At 29.1% G+C, this 25,154-nt stretch overlaps 1 protein-coding gene across 4 annotated transcripts in view; it reads left to right on the forward strand.

Annotated features, from left to right (window-relative positions):
• The window catches only part of LOC100200226 (uncharacterized), a 48,111-nt gene that overhangs the window by 4,518 nt on the left and 18,439 nt on the right, over window positions 1-25,154 (forward strand). For 3 of the 4 annotated variants that reach the window (XM_065809247.1, XM_065809246.1, XM_065809245.1), the window contains 3 exons: window positions 23,100-23,292; window positions 24,144-24,250; window positions 24,325-24,610. In XM_065809247.1, the coding sequence (XP_065665319.1) occupies window positions 23,106-23,292; window positions 24,144-24,250; window positions 24,325-24,610 (580 nt within the window). In that variant the 5' untranslated portion in view covers window positions 23,100-23,105. Of the gene's footprint in view, window positions 1-22,156; window positions 22,438-23,099; window positions 23,293-24,143; window positions 24,251-24,324; window positions 24,611-25,154 lie in introns of those variants that run through there. The other variant, XM_065809244.1, reaches the window with a different exon arrangement.

The raw sequence follows: 25,154 nt of genomic DNA on the forward strand, positions 1-25,154 counted from the left end.
TAGAAAAAAAAAATTGATAATATTTAGGAAAATAGGAAATGGTCTGATAAATCCGTTTAAAAGATGCCAGTGTTTACATCATTGTTAAAAATGTTTGTGACAATCTGAACTTTTTGTGACTCGAGTCATTTGATGAAATGAAATTGCTCGAAATTTAAAAGTTGTTTCATAAAAATGTTGTTATCATTGTAGTAAAAAAAACAATGTTGTAGTCAAAAAATTTATTCTTGTTGTTGCTAGCTTAAATTACAACGTTTCACTGTTAAAACACACTCAAGTTTTCACTTACTACATTCGGATATCATCAACTACAACTTATTTAAATCAGCAAGTAAATTTCGTAATATTAATAAGTTATACTATCGATCACATTTATTTATTGATAAATTTTATAGTCTCAATTGTTAATTTTCGTCGCCAGTGTAAATGTAGTGGGTGTAATAGTTGTCTAATTTTGAGACGTGGCTAACAGGGTTGCGGGTTCAATTTCTCCTCTTGGTGCTCATATTTTTAATTTTTATGTTTTTACATTGAATATGATAAAAATATATGTTGGCATTATATATATTATTTATAAATTGCCAATATTGTAAATTAATATTTGCTTTATATATATATCAAGTCTAAATAAATAAAAAACCTAGATCTCATTAATAACATTAAAATAATAACAATATATAACAAAACTTATCTCAGTTATAACATTAGCACTTCCTTTAATGATAAGAAATTTGTATTAGGAGTTTTTATTGATCTGACAAAGGTGTTTGACCCATTAAAATACGCAATACTACTGAAAAAAAAAGGAAAATATGGCATAAAAAATCAAACTATAAAATGATTTGCTTACTCCCTGGACAATAGACAACAATGTTTTACTATTGATCACTACAACAACTCGAAACAGTTAAAAATCAAATTTGTTGTCTTTTAAAGATCTATTCTAGTTCCTCTTCTATTTTTAACTAACTGTCAACAACCTTCCAAAAGTCTCGTCAAAGATTGTTTGCATAATTTCACAGACGACACCAATCTGGTTTACTCTTCTAGCTCAATCAGTAACCTTTTAGTAACCGCTACAATCATTTCTTGGAGTGCTTATGAACGATAATTTATCATGGAACTCTAACATAAATGCCATTAATACAAAAACCTCAAAAAACATTGGTCTAATCTATAAAGCAAGACCTTATCTATTGTTTAAAAATTTAAAACTTCTTATTTTTCCTTTCTACACAGCTATCTAACATACACCAATATGGCATGGTTAAGAACCCATAAAACTAAATTTAGTTCTCTCAATAGATAGCAGAATCTCGCCTCTAGAGTTATATTTTATAAAGACAAGTTTACTCATGCAAAGCCATTAGTAAAACAGATAAATGCTTTAAACATTTACCAAACCAATATATATTAAAATACTTTATTTACGTTCAAACATACGGGAACTGTTCCAAGTCAATTTATATATAAATTTTTTTTAAACGAATATAAATAAATTTAGCTTTAGAGTAACTAGAAACTATATAGTACCCTTTAAAAAAAGAAAATTATCTCAATTCTCTATAGCATATCGTGACTCCATACCTGTATAAAAAATTATTATTAAAAAGTTCCAAAATATCCTTCTGAAAAATATAAATTCCTTATAAGCTAATCTAAAAAAACTTGTTTTAGATACAAGAATTTATATGAAAATGTTCCAATATTTTATAAGTAAATAAAATATTAAAAATATGTCCAAAACAAAAATCTAAATTATAAATATATATGCAAGTATGTATATACACAACGCAAGTTATGTTTATATTATGCTTCATGCTTATTAATAATTTTATTGATAAATATAATAAGTCATGAATAAAATAGTAACGAGTATCTCATGAAATTGATAAGAAAAATGGGTTCTCAATGACAGGACTTCACACAGTTTTCTGCGAGTTTTGCTTGACTACATGACTAAAGGTTTGTTTTTTCTCTTTTTAGACTTATCTTGTTTTCTCAAAATATTAATTGTTATGCTATTTTACTTTATTATATTAATTTGTACATCTAATATATCTTAATATTGTTCCAGTTATTTTTGAAGCATTTTCATTGTATTTGTAATAAAAGTATAACTAAAACTATGTTGTTGTAAAAATATATGGAAAAAAAAAAAAAGTGGACATTTTATATTGGTGCAATTATTAGGGTTGAAATTTTCCGGGTAATTTTGCTCAAAATTTCCAAAATTTTTCGAAAAATTTTTATTGCAATAAACATAGTTATTATATAGTTTTATAAAATTTATTTTTTTGTTTTTAAAAATTTTCATCGTAATACTTCATATTATAAAACGAAAAATTTTCTTTTAGTCAAATTTTAGTCATTTTAAGAATCGTGTATTTTTTAAAAAGACAATAAAACTCTCGAGTTGTTGTATGTTAATTTTACTTACGTTACTTTTGTAAAACATCAAAAAGTGAACGTTTTCCAAGTTAGCTTGTCTTTTGAGCTTGTGTATAACATATTTCTAGCTTTTACTTCTCTCAACTAAGATGTAAAATATTCACAAAAACTAAGATTAAAATCTTTTTTAGATTACCAAGTTTTATTGTCTTCCTCTTATTTTTTTTGTCTGAACAACTATTTAATAATAGTATTGCAATATAACAATAACAATGCTATATAACAATAATTTGCATTGTTAAATACTGTAACTTATTATAAAGACTAAAAGTAGAACTTTTAAAATAGCAAATACATTTGATAATAATTATAATTTTTTTTTGTCCTTAGAGCGGAAAATAAACTTTTTAATCTAAATTTACTAGTTCAGTAAACTAAAGATTTACACGTATGTTTCCAAACGAATCTTGTGTAGACCTGTCAATCTTTAATTTACTGAACTATTAAATTTAAACTACTTTATTTTCCGCTTTTTAGTACAAAAAATATTGTATTTTTTAGCAAACGTTTTTGCTATTTTTATTTCATCTATTAGGCTGGCGCATATGTATTTTTAATACATTGTTTCCAGTTTAGGATGTTGAATGCTGGATCTTCTTGACTCAATGCATGGGTTTTGCTTGCGTCTCTGTTTTTATGACTAAGCAACTCATTCTATTATCTCCTAATTAGATTACAGCTCTAAAACTCAGTTTTATGGTTCTGAGGCCAGCTGGTAGTCAGGTTTCCCGAACTCTGTGGTGGCTCTCAGAGAGGCTGATTCCATCAACAGCTGAAAAATATCAAAGTATTAACAGTGCCATGTTGCGCATGGATGGTGTCCCTGTTTGTACTTTTGGTGTGCATTGCGGAGGCCACATTTGGAGCCCTTTGTTACGGCTTAGGGTTTATTAGTAGTAATGAGGCAATTGCTTGGGCTATTAAGCAATGTTCTGAGTACTATCTATGCTTTGAGTAAAGTTCTTCAATCTAATTTAAAAATGAATAAAGTCACAAAAACTATAAAACACAAAAAGCCATCATCATCCACAAGTTCTCTAAACCTATCATACACTAATATTCGTGGTCTTCGAAGTAACTTTTCTTCTGTTGAGTCTTATCTCTTGCAAAGTTCACCAGACCTACTTGCTCCTTGTGAAACTAATTTGAGTTCAGCTGTCTCATCTTGTGATCTTAGTGTTGATGGTTATCTTCCTTTAATTCGTGAAGACTCCAATAGCCACATGCTTGGCCTGGGCATTTACATTCGTAAGAATTCACCCATTTGTCGTGAAACTAGGTTTGAATCCACAGACTATTCTTTCATGTGCTTTCGTTTAGCACCACTTCACTCTATTGCCTTTCTCTTTGTTCTGTATCGCACTCCTTCATCTCAAGACTGCACTCTTTTTGACGTTATTTCTGAGCATATTGACCAAGCCCTCTCTCTTTATCCATCAGCTAATACAGTTGTTGTCGGTGCCTTTAATGCTCACCTCTCTGAATGGCTTGGCCAATCAGAGAGGTGAGCATTCCTGACAACCCGAATCATTTACCTTCTCTATTCGACTTATGTCTTGTTTCTGATCCAAGTCAGTGCTCGGTTTCTCCACATTCACACTTAGGTGCTTCTGATTACAGTTGCATCTCTCTAAAACTAATATCTCATTCTTCTTCATCACCTGAATCCCCCTATTATTGAACCTCTTTCAACTACAGTAAAGCTGACTGGGATTCTTTCTGTGATTTTCTTTGTGATGGCCCTTGGGTAGAAATCTTTCGTCTTCCTGTCGACAAATGTGCTTCTTACATAACTTCGTGGATTTAGGCTGGCATGAAATCTTTTATTCCCTCTCAACGATTCCAGGTCAAGCCTCACTCTCCTCCATGGTTTTCCTCACACAGTGCTGCTGCCATTGCCAATCGAAACCGTTACTTCCAAATTTATCAGCAAAACAATTCTCCAGAAAACAAACGTCTGTTTATTACTGCTAGAAACAATTGTAAAAAGGTTTTGTCTAACGCCAAAACCCGCTATTCTCAGGTCATGAAATCTCGTATCTCATCTCAAAAATTAAGCTTTCGTAACTTCTGGAGAATCTTTAACAATATCAATAATAAGGGCAAATCTATAATTCTACCTCTCTTGTATGGTTCAGACTTTGTCACCTCACCTAAAGACAAAGCAAAATTGTTTGCTAAAAACTTTTCATCATTATCATCTCTTGATTCCACTAGTTGCGTTCTACCTGATATTGCCAACAAACAGGTTGATCCATTGCTTGACATTCATATCACTCCAGCATCTGTATCTAAAGTGATTTCCTGCCTAGACTATTCTACAGCTTGTGGCCTGGACAACATACCTTTTATTGTCTTGCAGAAGTGTTCTCCGGAGCTGTCGTCTATACTCTTAAAACTTTTCAACAAGTGCTTATCAGAGTCTTGTTTTCCAGCCTGCTGGAAAGCGGCATCTGTTATACCTATCTTCAAAAATTCTGGAAAGTGATCTGATTCGTTTATCTACCGTCCCATTAGTCTTCTTCCTGTCATAAGCAAGGTTTTTGAATCTTTAATTAACAAACACTTAATTTCTCATCTTGAATCTAATAACTTACTTTCTGACCATCAATATGGATTTCGATCTTCTCGTTCTACAGCTGATTTGCTAACAGTAATAACTGACAGGTTTTATTGTGCATTAGATGAAGGTGGAGAGGTTAAGGCCATCGCTCTTGACATTTCTAAAGCTTTTAATAAAGTTTGGCATGTTGGTCTTCTCCATAAGCTTTCTTCTTATGGTGTATCCGGCAACTTCTTTAAGATTATTGAATCCTTCCTTTCCAATCGTAGTATAAAAGTTGTCCTCGATGGGCAGCACTCTTTTTCTTATTCTGTAACTTCAGGGGTTCCTCAAGGTTCTATCCTTGGCCCTATACTCTTTTTAATTTACATTAACGATCTTCCAGATATTCTAACATCTAAGGTGGCATTGTTTGCTAATGATACTACCATTTATTCTTGTCGTGATAAGAAACCAACACCCTTTGATTGCTTGGGGGGACATTTGAGCTTGAAAAGGATCTCACTTCTGCTACAGCATGGGGCTCACAGTGGCTGGTGAACTTTAATTCAGATAAAACTCTGTTTTTTCAGCCAATCGTTATCGCAATAATTTAGATCTTCCTATATTTATGAACGGTGATGCACTCGATGAGTCACCTACTCTTCATCTTCTAGGATTAACTCTTACTTCCAATCTTTCTTGGAAACCATATATCAAATCAGTTGCAAAATTAGCATCTGCTAAGGTTGCATCTCTTTATCGAGCTCGTCACTTTCTTACTTCGGATTCTATTCTCTGTCTCTATAAATCTCAAATCCGGCCTTGTATGGAATACTGTTGCCATATCTGGGGCGGATCTTCTAATGATGCCCATTCTCTTTTAGACAAGGTGCAAAAACGCATTGTAAACATTGTTGGACTTGCTCTTGCAGCCAACCTCCAACCATTATCACATCGTTGTAATGTTGCTTCTCTTTCTTTTTTCTACAAATACTATAATGGGCACTGCTCTAAAGAGCTAGCGTCTCTTGTGCCATCTACCATAATTCATTCTCGTGTTACTCGTCATTCAATCAAGTGTCATCTTTTTTCTGTGACTGTTCCTAAGTGCTCCAAAAACGCTTATTTGTCTAGTTTTTTTCCTCGAACATCAGCTCTTTGGAATTCCCTTCCTTCATCTTGCTTTCCTGATTCATATGATTTGCAATCTATTAAGTCATTTGTCAATCGTTATCTTGCTATACAATCTTCATCTTTTTTCTTTCAGTAACTTCCAACTTTAATTAGTGGCTGCTTGTTGGAAGCGAAGATGTTTAAAAAAAAAAAAAAAAAAAATTGTTTTACTTTCACCTGAGATTTCTCTCACTAACAAATTCGAGGCCGAAGAGTTTCCACAAAGATACGTTAGTGAGAGAGTTTCCACAAGGAATAATGATTATTTAATAGAAACCTGTTTGTATAGTAACCACTAGACAATGGGCTAGAGGTTAGCAAAAAGATCATATATTGAATTTTTTTGTCATTTACATTCAATTTGAAAACACAATTAACAAAGTTAATTTTATAATAAAGTTTATGAACTTTTAGCTTTTAGAATACCTCAAACTCAAAAAGTTGGAAAAGTACTTGTGAAAAAAGTTATCTGAAAACATTGTCAATACAACTGACTTTTAGAGCAAATACATCCTTGAGGAATTTTTAAATATTTCTTTTGATTTAAAATTTTTTTTTCAATATTTTAAAGATTATTTTAAAAAACATAAGTTTTCATTTTTTCAGTTGTTTTTTTTTACATTTAAAAAAGAAACATTTATTGCGATTTTTCGTACACAAAAAACTTTCCAGTTCTGTATTTAGTTGTTTGTAGTATCACAGTGGAATCCTGCTGAAAGATCTTTTTATTGTTTTTAAATGGACACTATAAGTTAATAGGCAAAGAATAAGCGCTATTACTGCACAAACAGTTTATTTCCATTAGTGTGAACAAAACATCTGTTTAGTTTAGGTAATAATTTTGATACTTTAAGTATGCTTTCTTTTGTAATAATAATAGACGTAATAAATAAACACGCTTTAAGATTCAATAAAGACTATCGATTCAATAAAGCCTTTTGGTTTAGAACTTTTTATTGCCGACAAACTAAACCATTCTCTGAAAGGAGAAAAATCTCCGGTTTTCTAAATATTTGAGTTCTTTTTTAAACATGTACTTAAATTATTATATATGATCATTTGTGTAAAAATTAGTTCAAAATATTCAATGGTTCTCGGATATATAGCCTACATCTTTTTTTATTAGGAGTGCAACGCTTCATGGGCCTGAAAATAATGCGTGTGTACTTACAACTCACAAACTTTTAAAAATTTTATAAACTTTCTTTGTTATATTTAAATATAGTTAAAATTGTTCACCAAAATTCGAATCAAAATACACTTATTTATTCGAATTTAACTATTTACTAAATCTTTTTTATGTTTATAAATTTTATGAAAAAGTCCAAAACTTATTTATGTTTATGAATTCAATTTTTATAATTCACCTTAATTGAGTAAAAGAGTAATGCTTGAAAGTTCTCTTTGACTAATAAAACATCTAAAAATTAATTAAAGAATGACTCAAGGATTTAAGAAACTTTTTTTTTTTAATTGCTTTTTCTAAAACTCTTCCTGTAAAACGTCAATTTTGATGTTTTTTTGAATTTTAAGATAAATGAAACTTTCACTTTCATTTTCAGATTAATAATCCAAGTTCAATTTAATAAGTGCAAAAATCAGAAAAAATAAAAATAATAAACAAATACAAATATCAAATTTTTAAATCATATAAAATAATAATAAAAAACAAATAAAAATATCAAATTTTAAATCAAATAAAATAATAATAATAAACAAATACAAATATCGGATTTAGCTTTTGATTTAACTGTTTGCAAACGTGCATACAAAGAATGGATGCAAGTCTTTGGGTCTTGAGGTCGATCTGGCTTTCTAAAGCATTACATGGTAGATCGTTGCTCAGCCAATAAATGTTTTGTATTATTTTATGTTGTGATTAAAGTCACTTGCTTCTCTTCACAAATTCACTCCGGATTACCTGTAATTACATTGTAAAAAGCAAACTCATGATTTTTTAAATAATAAAAATGTATGATTACCAAAGATTTAGTCAAGACAGCAGAGGTCAAGACCAAGACTAAGACCAAGACATTTGGGCTCAAGACCAAGACCAAGACCAAGACTGAATGTTTCAAAACCAAGCCCAAGACCAAGACAAAGACTTTGAAAGTTTTTGCAAGACCGGGATCAAGACTTAGGTTCTAAGATGTCCAACACAATAAAACTCTTGAATCTATCACTCATATGAACAATTTCCACTTAACTTTTCAAAATGTCTTCTATATTTGAATTGAGCTTTAATTTAAAAGTGGATTAGTTTTTCTTTGGTTTTCAAACTTTTAAAAGAATTTTCTATTGAAGTTTTAACTATATAATAAAAGCGTAACTTTATAGTTTGAAAATAATTTTTGAGGACAATTTTTCCAGCGGCAATAGCGGATCTCCCATTAGGCTAAGTAGGCTAAAGCATAGAAAAAAAGGGGCTCCCAAGAAAAAAAGAGGCCCCAAGAAAAAGAAGAGACCCTCTATAAGAAAAAGCTCCTGCACCGAACTAGAAATTATTGTCTGCCTGCGCTACGCTAAGGAATAAGATAATAAAAAATAATCTAAATTAATCACCACTGAAAAATTTTAGACAAAACTTATTTTATAAATAGCTACAAAAAGTGCAATTTGGGTGCAATCACAGCAAAGAGTAGCGAAATAAAAACGAGGTAATATTTTTGGCAATAGGTTTTTAAGTAAATTTATGAAAAACAATTAAACTGTTGTAAGATCCTGGCTTTGTTATTCTTTATGCAAAAGAGCAGTATTTTGTTTACTATGCAAATAATTTCCCCATTCAGAAAACATTGCAGCGTTGGCATCTGACGGTTGTAAAGATTGAAAATACATAAGAAAATGTTCTTGTATCCCCTGAAGAACCTGACGACTTTAAGAAAACCATGATAATCTACCTCACACGAAAATTGAATAAGAGCACAATAGATTTAAAGTTAAAAGAACGAGCTACTAAAACTACAAAATATTACTTCAATATTTTAGAACGGGTAATAACAGCAACACAATTTTTATTTAAAAGAGGTTTGCCACTACAAGATTTTGGTAAAAAGAGTGGGGCTCTCCACACATTGGAAATTTTATAGGCCTCATGGAACTGATTTTAGAATTTGATTCTTTCTTAAAAGAACATCTAACAAAGTGTCAAACTGGGGTAATGAAATCTACTACTTACTTATCCAAAACTGTATACAAAAAAATGAAGTTTAGCTCATGGGGAAAATTGTTTTAAAACATATTATAGAGCAGATAAATGATGTCGTTACAAAATATTATACCCTCATTGTAGATTCCATGCCAGAGATTGCTCATACAGATCAGCTGGGAATAGTACTAAGATACTGTTATAACGGAAAAATATTTGAACAATTTAAAACCTTTCTAAAGATCAAAAATCACATCAGCGAGACACTATTTGCAAAATTTCAGTTTTTAAATAATGTAGGCCTTCTTTATAAAGGCATCTGTGGCCAATCAAGCGATAAAGCGTCAAATATGTGTGGAAAATATACAGACTTACAAGCACGAATAAAAAGAAAGAATGCATTAGCGGTTTTGGCGCCTTCTTTAGCGGTGCTGCGCATTCTTTAAATTTGGTTGGAGTAGAGGCAGTGTGCGTTTTAATAAAATAACAGAATATTTTGAAACTATTTAACACATTTACACCTATTTCTCCGAATCCTAACACCGTTGACAAATTTTGAGTGAAAGAGCAGTGCTAACATTTTCACTTAAAAATTCACAAATCTTCTCATTATGAGTCAGTGCATGAGGTTAAAGTTACCGATCAAAAAATGCTCAACACCCTTAAATATATTTGATGAAAGTTCTGAAAAAGCAGAATGTAAATTAGAGGCAAAAGAAATATATAAAAGATTTACGAAGCGGGAAACAGTTTCAACTGTAATATGAGAAATAATCTTAGAGCAATTTAATAAAGTTGAAATACCACAAACTCCTGGTTTAGATGTGAAGGATACACTTTACTCCATTCATTGGAGTGATATATAAATCTTTACATGAGGATTCCAAGCCGAAATTAAAAGACTTCAAGAACAAAGCAGCGAAATGAGTCCAGAAATCGAAGGAAATTTTAATGATACGCATAAAAGAATAAGAACAAAAATATATTTGGATGGAGAAAAAAAGAAATATTTTTATTGGAAGGGATAAGTTTCGTATTGAGTTATTTAATGTTTTGTTGGATGAATTGGTGAAAAAAGAAGTGTTGTATATATGGATATTGAAGATAAATTCAAATTTTTGATGAACCTGAGTTACCTAACTTAAAAACTAAAAAGTTATTGAACGTAAATCAATGGAATCCGTTATGTCATTATAAGAATGAATGTATTACTACTTACGAAATGTTGACACCAATTTTTGAATATATATATATATATATATATATATATATATATATATATATATAAAATTTAAGTGTTTTCTCTGTGCTCAATGTAAGGTGGGATGTGGTGATATGACACCCGGTCACCTTTTTATAAAGTATAATCCATTTTATAAATATATATATATATATATATATATATATATATATGTATATAAATTTTTTTTCATTTTGCACTGTGTTTCATCAATAAAGACTCATCAGAAATATATATATATATATATATATATATATATATATATATATATATATATATATATATATATATATATATATATATACAGTATATATATATATATGTATATATATATATATATATATATATATATATATATATATATATACAATATATATATATATATATATATATATATATATATATATATATATATATATATATATATATATATATATGTATATATCATGGGCGCCAGCAGGATTTTTTACAAAGAGGGGGGGAAGGGAAATAAAATTCAACATTGATATTAAAAAACTACATAAATGCAACAATTAATCAAGTCATTTTATTAGACCCATAACAACAGAAAATGTAAAAATAAAGACACAAGAATTAAATCATTGTTATTTAGTAAATAGAAATTGTAGTCGTCTACATTCACTGCCAAACTGTTCACTGTTTTGGTATAACTGCCTTGAACATAGCCTTGGTGGTGTTAGTTGAATGTTTAACTTTCCAGACATTACTCTCTTGTAGATATCTGCACTGAAATACATATCTGCCTTATTACGGTGTAGATTTATAACAAAGAGCAATTCTTGAATGTGCCTCTGTACTTGTGGAAGGTCTAGTTGAATGGCTTGAAGTGCTTGAGTACAGGGTTCCAGGAGAGCTGAGTAAAATGAAATGATAATTAGTCCAAATAAAAAAGTTGTTGAGCTGGATGCTAACAACAACTGATGTGCCAATGGACGTGTGTTTCCGTTTGCTTCGTTAGATAACACATTCAACTGGGTAAATAATTTGTCAAAATTATCACAAAACACTCGTATGCTCTTATACTTTGCAGTCCATCAAGTCTCTCAGAGATAAGGAACGTTCGGTATCATTGACCTTCTCTTTGGACTTTCACGGAAAAACGCAATAATTGACTTGACAGTACCAATTGTATTGCGAATTTGCGGAAGTGCACTCAGATCATTTACAACCAAGTTCAGTCTATGTGATGAGCAATTAACAAAAACCGCCTTTGGATATTTCATTCTGATTCTTGATTGGACGCCGTTATCTTTTCCTGCCATGGTTGAGCAATCATCGTACCCCTGACCTAACAGACGATCTAAATTGAGACCTAATGATAAACACTTGGTTAATATGGCATCGGAAATTGAAACTGCAGGCATGTCGTTTAGTGGAAGAAATCTAAGGAATCCTTCCCGAATCATTTACTCATTTTTTGGATCGACAAAGCGTATTCCAATGGATAATTGTTCTGTCCCTGAAATATCGGCTGTTTCATCAGCTAATATTGAGAATCCAATGGAGTTATTTGCAGCTGACACAATATCATTTACCAGAATCTGTTCAGATATTTTGATCAATTTTTTTTCGGTTTGATGTGATGTATATTTTGTATTCTTTGCAGCAGTATCAAGGTGATTTTTTATAATCTTATCACCAGCCTCAATTCGAAAGTTCAATAGCTGATGCATATTTCTTTTACTTCCTTCCTTCCCTCGCAGAGCCAAATCATTTGTTCCACACAACAAAATCGTTGAAAAGATAGAAAAAAGCTTCTGTCTGTTCGCTTCAACAATGCGTTTTATAGAATTATCAAGCTGACAAGCTACAATTTCCTTGTTTAGATTTCTTCTCACTGCCATGAAGTTTTCAGCATCTTGTTGAGAACACATATGCCATACCGATGACATGTGATTCCGAGCACATTTGTTAAAATCCTTATATTCTCTAAAGGCTGTAGTAATAAATGCACCTTGAAAACCTCGATGTACTTTTTGTACATCGAGGAAAAGAATGCAATATATACAAACAGCACCTTTTAGTTTTGAAGAGTACGCCAAGGAGCATATTGAACCAAGCATGCATGTCTAAAGCGTCGCTTTCCAGCTTCATGTTCTGGCACATCTTTTTTGAAATCATAAGTTTCATGGGGCTTGAATGGTTCGGTTAGTATATGATACTTGAGATCATCATTTATTCTAGCTGTTGCCTGAATATAAAGTCCAATATCAAAAACTGAGTTATCGTTTTCATTTTTACATTCTGATGATTTATCTGCAATCATAACTTCTGACGTTTTCTGCATGTTTCCGTTGCATGCATCAACATCTTGTAGCTGTCTTGCATCACAATGGCTTTCACTTGGTGCCACTACCGGTTGAGGAAGAGTAATGTGTTTCTGTGATTTTTCGCAATCATCTGTAGTTGCAACACGTTTAAAATTGAAGTAATCCAAAATATTACTACTTTTTCGTTTTTTAGACATTTTTTTTCAGTATTCTGAAAAAAAAAAATTGTAAAAACCTAATTTAGAACAGCCCACAAAATTAAATAAATTGAAGAAACTTCTTTTCAAAAATTTTTTTGTTATATCAATCATATATTTTTCTGAATAAAGATTTTATATTCATGGTTGTTTACAATTAGTTAAAAAACTAAAGTGAAGTAAACGCCTAATAATGCTAAATTATATAATAATATAATGATTAGTTAAAAAACATTAAACGATTTATTAAATACAAATTAGACATTTTCCAAAAAACAAAGCAAAAATTAAAATACAGCAGGTTAATGCAAGTTAATCAAATTAAATATATATAATTATAATAATCAACTTTTAGCAAGCAAAAAACACAAGGTAATAGTATTATTAAAATAAATATAACACAATAAATTGGAAAAAAATAAATAGAAATACAATACAAACAAGAAACATTTTGCCAACAAACAAATAAAAAACAGCTTAAAAAAGTAAATGAAACTGACACATTAAAAAATAATTTAAAAAATTTGATCACTGCATCCACATCTTTCTTCGTTCGAAGATTATTTGTTGCGTAAGAACTTTGTTATTGTAATTCGATTTCATTATTATTATTATTGTTTCCTTTATTTTCCCTTTTTTTCTTCCTCTCTTCTTTTTGGTTTCTATACTTCTCCTTTATCTATTGTTTTTTTCTATTTATTTCTTTTTTATTTTTCTATGATCTATTTCTATCATATTTTTTTTTAAACTTTCATTCAAACATCTTTTTTTTTAAATATAAAATATGCCTTTATGAAAAAGCTTCCGCCATCGTGGAAGTCATTGCATTTGATAGTAATATTTCATTTAAACTGTAGTCTTTTACATTACGGTGAGTAAACTATAAATGAGTTGAATTGATGAGATATCGAAATGAAATCTTTTAATTGTTAAAAGAAATTTTGTGAATATTAAAATTTATTATTTTGCTTTACCAGGGAGGGCGGGGCAACTGCCCCCCTTGCCCCTGCCTGCCGACACCAATGATATATATATATATATATATATATATATATATATATATATATATATATATATATATATATATATATATATATATATATATTTGTATATATATATATATATATATATATATATATATATATATATATATATATATATATATATATATATATATATATATATATATATATATCGGGGCGTGTACAAAAAACTTTTTCGTCAAGTCCGAAAAATTTTTGAACCTTCCCCTCCCCATTTTTTTAGTTTTGTCCGTATTGAGAGCATTTTATCTAAACGTTTCAATAATTCTTTGAGTGACTTATAACATCGCTAAAATGGTCACTAAAGCTAAAAATATGATTTTTTCAAATTAAAAAAATATTTTTTGAAAATGCTTATAAGCATTTAAAAAGTTTACTTATAAGAAAATTTTTTAAATACTTACTAAGAGTCAAAACACTTATTTTAATAACTGTTCAATGCTAAATAATGTTTTTACAAATATGTCTGGCTGTGAAAAAAAGTTTAACAAAGGGTAGCTAAAATATTTCTTGAAATTATGCTTTTATTTTGATTTTTATTTAAAACACATTTCACAAGTATTTGTAACAAAGTTGATAAAAAACTGTTTACTATCTATAGATTACTGTGTGAAAAGCTAAACTAAAGCATTTAGACTGTATCTAGCATTTTGCTTTACAACTTCTTTTTATCATTCTCTCATAACCTATTAGATGTCTTAGTGAAAAAAACTTTTGTTGTTTGTAATATTTAAGTATTATTAGATTGGAGCTCATTTTTGAAATTCAGCCAGTTAAGTGAAATTTAACCAATTTCCCACAGGTCAAACCATTTCCCACCGGTCAAACCATTTCCCACAGGTCAAACTCACACAATTAAGCCTTTGGTTTAGCAATAACAAATAAGTCTAATAAAGCCTTTGGTTTAATTTTAAAAGACACTTTAAAAAAATTTTAAAAGACACTTTTAAAAGATGCTTTCGAACTAGTATAACAAGAACACCAAATTTCTGTTGTCGTTTTTTGAAGAAACTAAAGACTAAAAAAAAGACAGCTGCTTTATAACAATTTAAAGTTGTATCAGTAAATATCGTGTTAAAATCAGTACTCAAATGCAGTATCGGACTAGCCAGGATGGTTGAGGGAATTTCCCCGAGGCCCCTGGTATGTCTAAAGGTTCTGGGCCTCATTGTAAATCAAGATCCACTAGCAAAACACACAAAAATACAAACTAGTAATAACTATTTATAAAAAACTTTATAGTAAGCAAAAACACGCATGCATGATTGTATTTGGTGCACACAGAACTTTTCATTGCGAACCTCTTTTAAGGAAGCTTGGCGCCCTAAGTATCTATAAACTTAATATACACCAAGTTCTTCTATTCATGTTTAAAATAAAACATGAGCTTTTTCCTATTGTATTTCAGTCTTACTTTAGTGAAATCTCGCACAAGTATCCTACTAAATTTTCAATTAACAACTTTATTGTATCAAAAACTAAATTAAAACTAAGTTCTTTCCGAATCCAATACCGTGGACCGTCTATGGAAACACTTTTCAAAATTTATTACAAAAAAAAAGAGTATTTAAAACATCTCTTTGGAACAATTCAGGAAAGAATATAAAAGTCTCTTATTACAAAATGACTTTGATTTAAAATCTCTTTTAAAATAAATACATAAATAATATAAATTATCTAAAAAAATAGTTATTGACACTACTTCTCTTATTTGTTGCAGTTTTATTTTTATTTAATTTTTTGTTAAAAAATTTTAATACTCTTATATTGTTGTTAATCTTTGATAATATTGCGTTATATTTCAACACTAATATTTATATTATATTAATATTTATATTGTAACTAACGTGTGTAAAATTCTTATAATGTACTTAGCTACTTTTCATTTTTGTATATAAACTGACAATTTTTTCAATGTAAATGGGCTCGATGATAAGATAGTTTATGTCTTCTGCTTGCTCCAGCTCTCTTATTTATTAACACGATTTATTTCAGTGTAAATTTTAATATACAGAAAAAAAAAAAATAAATAAAAAAATTAAATAATAAAAAAAATATTTATTGTTTATATACATCTATTTTGCAAAGACAATACAATAAGTATAGTACTTATTTCTACAAATACAGTATGAAATGTTGAATAAAATAAACAAAAACATTGTAAAGCAGCCTTATATTATAATTTATTTGTGGTAGAGCAATTTATATTGACTAAAAAATCAATTTATTATAAAAAAACATGAAATTTCGTGTTTTTATCTAGCCAGGCGTATAAATTTTATATAAGCCCAGGGTACTCGAGAGGAAAAAAATGTGCTTGTGTAAAATTATTTTCAGCCCCACTCCTCAAGACGATTATTTTCTTAAGCGATCCAAAACGTAATAATAATTATAATAATATGCACTTGCTTTTAAGAAATATTTAATGGGGCCGGAATTTTTATTATTTAAAATATTATTATTTCTTAGTAAACATTTATTTCAGCTTTTAAACATATATTTCAGTTTTTTATATTTATAACAAATATATAGTGAAATAAAATTGGAGTTCAGCCTTAAATACAGTAAAATGGGTTAATATAAAAAAATGTCTCATTTTTTAAGAAAAAAAATTTTTTAGAACTTTTTTTTTTATATATAATTTAAAAAAGTTTAGATCATAATAAAATAAAATAAATCTTGTTGTGTTATAAAACTAAGATTAAAATCTTTGATTTTTAATTTTGTGTTAATGGCTATGTTCTTTAAACAATAAAATACAAATCGAATTTGGTTACCGTAACAATAAATCCATTTTAGGAATTAAAGTGGTGCGACGGTACAATTTATAATTATTATGTTTTTAAAACCTTGAATATGGATTTATTTTTATAAACGTGTTGAGTAAATTGATGGACGGAGCATGGTCAAAGATATAAAAATTTGCATACGCATTATTAAAAAATTCCAATACCCTTATAAAAAAAAAAAAACTATGTGATTAAGGGTTTAACTTATTTTTGCTGAATTTTTTGCTACCATAAGAGCCCCACCTATGTCTCCCCAGGCCCCTTAGAGCCAGTTCGACTTTGCTCAGATGGTCTTGCAAAGGAACTGTAATAACTAATTTAAAAATAATTTGAAATGCAATTTTTTGGTTTGCTCAAAGCATATTTGAAGGTATTGATTAACAGTATATGTTAGTAAAGAAAAAACATCATTAAATACTTGAATAAGATATGCTTATTCAAGCATTAAATGATGTATAAGTATATGCTTGCACAATCGTTTAATTAAAAAAGTCGTATCAAAAACATGTCTTGTTGTACACAAGGCAATAATAAAATCAAAACCTGTTATTAACTTTAGTGGAAGAAGTAGAGGTTGCATGAATAAATGTTTAATTGATATTTAAGCCTAGCAACGGCTCTCAAACTATATTTGTTGTTGCTAAGTAATTTTGCCTCCTGACGATAGTTAAACAATAAAATTTGATGAAAATTTTACTCAGGGTGTATGTAAAAAAGGAAGTCCAAAAATTGATTCAACTGAAATAATCATTTTGATTTTTTTTAAACTAATAAAAAAAAAATATTTAAAAAATAAATTTCTATATAACGAAATAAAATAAGGTATTTCAATTCAAGTTTCTAATTAAGTTATACAACTCAAGTTTGTTTAACCTCTATCAAAGGATTAAAACTGTTTTTTTCAATGAAGTATTACATATACTAGGTGTCTAACTTTGTTTCGAAAAGTAAAGCCGCTTTTTCCATTTTTCTTTAATTCCCTTTGTGTTTTTGAATTACCTTTAAGGTACTTCTATACAAGAAGACAACTTTTTTCTTAAAATACATTAATTACAAATATAGTTAACATAAATTACGAATATAGGTTGAATGAAGACAAAATAGTATAATTTTTTTTTCTTTCTTTTAATCCTGATAAAAAAGTTTGTTTGGTCCCAAAAAGGGGCTAAACCGTTAACACAATTATTTATTATAAGGTAACTGTTAAACTTTGAAATTTGCATGTTTTATAACAATGTAAACTACAATCTGTGCCACTTTCACGTTCAAACTATCAAAACTTGCGAAAATATAGTCATTTTCATAAGAATTGGTGAATTTCACAGCTTTACTCGCCTATTCAAAATTTCAAAAGTATTAGTAAAGATATTATGTACACGGTATAACCAAAACAACAAAAAACACGTTCTGTGAAAAAATAGTTACAAAAATTAGATAATATTTATTAACATAAAACAAAAACAGAACTAACTTAATAGGATCCAGAATTATAGGATTGGCATCCTGTGTCTTTCTCTTGAATATAAACTCTTCTCTTAAACCTCTTAATCTTCTTTGTGTTTTTAAAATATTTACTGTTTACAACTTTTAAAATATTAAATAACTGTTTACAATGAATTAAAGCTCTATTACAGCCACTTTATAATGCATTTTTTTCAAAAAAAAATTTTACTTGGAATATTCCAACAATCAAAAACATTTCAAATACAATTATTATCATCATTGAAACTTATGATAGCAGAACCCACACCAAGTGTAAGTACTTTTCTGCCGCAATAAGTAGATTTGGAACAGCGTGTCCATATAGTTCCACTAAATACTCATTCACATTTTGCGTTAGGTCATGGAGGCATTATTCTGGCGAGAGAATTGACTTAATTTCTGAAAATTAAATATTTTTAGTTATGTTTAGTGCATAAAAAATACTTGAAAACAAATTGGGATGGAATTGCACGTGAAATAACTGAAAATTGAGGTGTTATAATTCCATAGCAAGGTTTCTAAGGGCGTTGCTAAGATTAAAAATTTATACTAACATTAAGTTAAATTGAAATAATCTCAATTTCTTTCTTTTTTTTTCAAATTTCAATAACAAATTAAGATTTTGAGATAAATTTTGATCTTAAAGCAATCCTAATAAAAAAAATGAAAATTTTAAGATTTTTACCTTTTTAATTGTATAGAAGTACCTTAATCAAAAGTTATAACTTTTGATGCGCTTAACTTTTATTCCATATATAGAATAAAAGATAAAAATGCAAGTTAAGAACATCAAAAGTTTCCAATAAATTAAAGATAATTGTAAATAATGTAAAAGGGGCAAAAGTTGATGTATGTATACATCGGCTTCAGCTTTTGCCCTCCTACGCCGAAATACTATTATGCATTCCGGTTTTTATTTTCTTTCTAACCGTTTCAGATAATTAACAGTGCATAATTTGAATAATTTAACCGCGCATAACTTGTTTATTATTGCTGTAGTTTGGTTTTAGTTGTTATTTAGTAAACTCTTTCTTTCAACAAAATATTCATGTTGAAAAATGTCAAACAACGTAGCAGACAGGCGATTTTAGTGGGGTTTTAGGGGGTGCGATGGTGGGTTTACTTTTTCTTCCATCCCCTTATAAGGGGATGAAAGGCAAAGAAAAATGGGCTAGTTGAGTACTTTATGCAATTCAGTCGGCTAAAAAGTCGGATCTTAATAGTAATAGTAATAGTAATATATTTAAATAAGTATTTTTAGATAACATAACAAATAATTAAAAAACAGACAAATAAAACCAACAAATTATACAAAAATTTACGGTTTGTGAAATATAAACTTTAAGTAAAAAAAAGCATTTGTTGTTTCATGGCAAGTAAGTTGATATTAAAATTTAGAAAAAGAGAGAAAAGATTGTTTTAATTTAATTAAAGTTTACATCTATAACAAATAGTACCTAAAAAGTCTATATTTATAGCTGCTAAAGGACGAATTAATTGATAAACGTGCAGCTCATCTTCAGTAAAAGATGTACTGTTTGCAGCTGTAGAAAAAAAAATACTTGTCATTTCTATTCTTAAATGTGTTAACTGACGGAGCTTTTTTGCATGCTGAAGGCAAGTTATTCCAATCATTGACAAAACGATTTGTAAAAAAAGTGTAACGAGCATTACTATATGTGAATTTACGCATTAGGACGTTGGAAGATGATCTGCGAATTAGTGGATTATGCCAATTGATAATCTCAAAACCGTTTTCTAGCTTAAACTGCTGGATCAAGTTGCCACGTCTCCTGCGAGTTTCCAAAGTAGTAAAATTGAGCCGCCGACACCTTTCAGCATAAGGTAAACCTATTAAATCATGAGATACTTTTGTTGCTTTGTGCTGAATTTTTTCAATTCCTTTGATGTCACCATTTAAGCAAAGAAACCATAACAGAATAGAAAATTCCAGATGCGGCCTAACATACGCAGTGTATAATTAACTCCAAAGCTTCATATCTCTTGAAATGTTTTTTTTTAATAGGCCAAGTATCATACTCACTTTACGTGTTGCAACCTGTATATGTTGATTCCATTTTAGATCATTAGATGTAAAGAACCCCGGTTCTCTCTCAATATCTGTTGCCTCAAGAGTAAGTGATATATTACCATCATTCATTACGTATTCATGATTACTATTTCCATAACCAAAGTGCATAACTTTACATTTTGCAACATTTAATTCCATTATTCATTCCTTTGACCATTCTGTGACAATTTAAATCGTTTTGAAGGATCAGGCGATCAGCATCGTGAAACTTGGGTCTTATTTCTTGTAACAGTTGAGTGTCGACAGAATAGATTTTATGAACTTATTTTATTTTATCCATTAAGTCGTTTATATAAATGATAAATAATGTTGGACCAAGTGCAGACCCTTGAGGAACTCCGCTTAGAACATCGGTCCAGTCTCTAGAGCGTTCACCTAAAACAGTTCGCTGTTTTCTACTAATCAAAAATGACTCAATCCATTTAAGAACATTGCCATTAATCCCATGCGCTCTCAATTTAAATATTTTATTCGGGTTCAAACCTTTTAAATAATCAATAGTTTTATTCTGGTTCAAACCTTTTAAATAAACTAGCGTTCAAAATAATATTCAAATCGCCTAATTCCTTCTGACAATGTCTTCTTGATAATGTCTTCTTTAAAAAATAGGTAACTAACTACTTTTACTATCATCAACAAAAACTGATTGAAGTCTGTTTGCGATACGTATTCCCTCTGTTTTTTTCACCTTTTGCAACAGATATAGCACTAATAGGTAGACGAACATTCTGTTGCACTTTAGCATAAGCGTACACCCTTTTGGGATTATTTTTATCTGATGCTAGTTGTGCTTCCAATACTCGAACACGATGTTTACATGCTTTCTACACTTGGCTTCTTAGTTTCCTATATTCACAAATCAGTGTCGCTGATCGCCGGTTAGTCGCAGATAAGTAATTGCCCAGTTGCTTTTTTTTGCTTTATTGTACTTACTCATTCATTAACGGCGCATTACGAGTGATATGGACTTTTTTTAACGGAACAAATTGCTTGCTGAGTTTATTATATTTATTGCAGAAAAGTTCATAGCACTCATTAGTGTTTTTATTTTCAAATAATGGCTTCCAGTTAGTTTCCATAATCTTTTTACCGAAATTTATATAGTCACCTTTATTAAAGTCATATTTTTTGATTGAGAAAGTAGTCTCATTTTTAGAAAGGACGACATAATCCCAACTCAATATGCGATGACCTTACGACGAATTACCTAACGGTAGAGAGCTAGATAAGTTGATTACTCTAGTTGAAGAGTCTGTAATAATTAAATCTAAAATGATTTTTGTTTTATCTAGATGCTTCGAATGTTGTCAGGTACTTTACACAATCGATTGGGTAAAGTTTTTTTTTTGATTTTTAAGGAACCTGTTGGTACTTTTTAAGAATTCACCCCCCCCCCTCATTTTATTTATAGAATTGCCTCTCTGGTAGACATTCCCTAGACGAGCCCCTGTATATACATATTTATATATATAATATATACATATATATATTATATATATGCATATATATAATGTATATTTATAATATACATAATATGTATAATATAATTAAAAATTTATGTTTAAATTCTTTAAATATCGAAAACGCTCACCAATTCTGCGTTCGATTTCATTAAAATTTATTTGATCAAACCGTGAGAAAATCTTTATTGATTAAGAAATTTAATATTAAATGCATGGTTTACAGTGACGGCATTGTTAAAAGTGACTAAGCGGTTGAATTTGATGAAAACTAGTGTAAAGTGAAAAAATATTAAACGAAAAAAGATTTGTTTAAAAATCCTAATAATGCAAACAAACAGAAATATAAAAACAAAAGTATTTCAAAAACTCGCGAGTACTTGTTTAACTATTTGATTTTTTTTTTTTTAATCTGAAGCCGCCGCAAAGAACGTTTTAAATGCCAAACAAACAAGGCAGTTTTGTTAAGTAATGTTTAACTTTATAAACTTAAAGTTTCACAAAGGTTGCAGTAAAGAAAACGTAGGTATGAGTTAAAATATTTGAAAATAAATTTTAATCTCAAGAATAAAGTTATTAATGTTAATTACATATTAATAATGCTGTATGATAAAGTTAGAAAAATAAAGGTTAAAAAAAATTTAAGTTTAAATGTTTAAAACGAAAATACGTAAACAATGTATAAAATGGCTTTAATAATTAAATTATTTAGTGATAACTTCTGAATTTTTTCATACCTTTTAACTACTTAACAGTTGAATTCCATTTTTGTTAGAAAAAATTTAGATTTTAAGTTTATATTTAATTAATATTAAATTTAAAAGTTTTAATAATAATAATTTGGACGACTTTTAACTTTTTAATCTTTCGACTATTCTGCGTCATACTTACGCACGCTTTTTTTTTTCACTAAATTGTTTTAAAAATTGTCAAAAACGTTAAACTTATAAACGTATCTAATTAATATTTAAGCGTAAAACCGTCTTATGAAAGAAGCGCAGTTTTCTATTTAAGTAGCGAAAAAACATATTGTCTCAAAAAAAAAAAAAAGTTATTCGACCAAAAGATTATGTTATAAAAACATTAAATCTAATAAATTTTTTATTTTATTAAAAAAATTTATATTTAAAATTAGAAATCTTCTTAAAAATAATAACTATTAAGTTTGATTTTTATTTTGTTGTTTAGTTTATCATGAGTTTTAAAACTGAGGCTTTAAATCGACATAACGAGTATCGTAGAAATCATGGTGTTGGGAGCTTAACGTGGTCTTCGAAATTGGAATCAAGTGCTCAGAATTGGGCAAATAATCTTGCCAAAAAAGGTTATATGCAACATGAACAACAAAATGTTTACGGAGAAAACATAGCTGTCATGAAAGGTATATTTTTCTAGAGAAAATTTTCCGATTTATTTTTTTGCGCGCCCACACACACACACACACACACACACACACACACACACACACACACACACACACACACACACACACACACACACACACACGCACACACACACATATATGAGGCCACTTGGCCATGCCTATTTAGGGCTTGCTTCCGGAATTTGAAATGAAAGAGCCACATTTCAAATCTTGTGTTGATCCGCATCCACCCCCTCCTCCAAACACACTATTTCTATACGTGTTGGTATTAACTTTTTGTTTTATCAGTTTTCATTTTATGTTTCCCCCATATCAGAAATGCATGTTTTAAAAAGCATAAAAAAGCATGTTTTAGAAACTAACTGATCTAAACGTTCGAACGCAGTTATATATTTTATTCAGTCAACTATAAAGCAAACGCAGTTATCACATACACCAGATAGATTATTTTAAGATTATCTTAAGATAATTTGAAAAATGAAAATCAGTTCAAAGATAAGTTAAAAAAAAAGTTTTAAAAATTCTACTCAAATAAAACTTGTACTATGTTATCTAAATTTTTTTTTTTTTTTAATACATTTTTTTCTCTGTACAAAATAAAACGAAAAACGAAACAACAAAAAACAAAGAAACATTATTGCCAACGTTTTCCCCCATGTAGAAAAATAATCAAAAAATTTCGCAAATGGTTTACTAAAATAATATAAATATTTAACTCTATTGATATTTTAATGTGATATTTTCAATTTAATAATGCTCAATAAAAAATTGCATCTGGAACAATATTAATTAACGGCCTTAAACTGAACTATTTTCTATATATTCCTAATTTAAATATATAATTTTAGGTTCAGAATTGACTGGAGGTAAAGCTACTGATATGTGGTATGACGAAATAAAAGATTATAACTTTAATAACCCTGGATATAATTCACAAACTGGACACTTTACCCAAGTAAGTAAGAACAAGTCTAAATTTCTTTTTATTAGTTTTCTTGAACGTAATAAAGGAGTCGACTCTTTTGAAAGGTCGTTTGGGCAGATTCAAAAGAGTTAGGGATGGCTAAGGCGGTTTCATCTAATGGAATGGAGTTTGTGGTAGCGAGGTATTTTCCTGCGGGAAACAATTTGCGAACTTTTAAAGAAAACGTGAAACCTCCTGGTTCAAAGAAAGTTGCCTCAAATAACACTGTCAATGTTTCGCCAACAAAAAACGTAACAAAAACTAAACCTTCACCAGTTAAGCAAAGTAAAGCTAATCCGACTACAAGTAAACAATCGACTAGTATGGATAAAGGTGACTCCACTAGACAATGTAAGTTATTTTATACAATTTTATCTTTTGAGAATTATTATAATAACTGATTTTTAATTAAGATTAATTAATAATATAGATATTTAGTTTGTTAAAATGTTTAAAAAACTTATCATGGTAATTGCTTCTCACTTTCACATATAAAAAGGAAAGTTTAAATTAAAGTCAGCGAAGGTTCCAGAGTATTGAGCATTCGAGACTAACCTATTGTAGTGTCCTTTTCCTCTGTGCCCACTATAACTAATCATTTAATTAATATTAAATTTCAATATAGAATGCTATGCTATGTTATTCATATATTTTTGTTTTAATTCGTATTTATATTTAATAGAATCTATGCATGTATAATCTTATATTACTTTACTTTTTGAGCTTTTGTTTCAGTAGGGTAGGGCAGGGCTAGTTAAGCGTAAGCGCTGGACATTCAAAATATCACGAAAACTATAAAAACTAAGATATCACGAAGACATTCAAAATATCACGAAAACTATAAAAACTAAGATATCACGAAGACATTCAAAATATCACGAAAACTAAGCATCTA

Source organism: Hydra vulgaris, chromosome 11, assembly GCF_038396675.1.
Source record: "Hydra vulgaris chromosome 11, alternate assembly HydraT2T_AEP".
Taxonomy (NCBI): Eukaryota; Metazoa; Cnidaria; class Hydrozoa; order Anthoathecata; family Hydridae; genus Hydra; species Hydra vulgaris.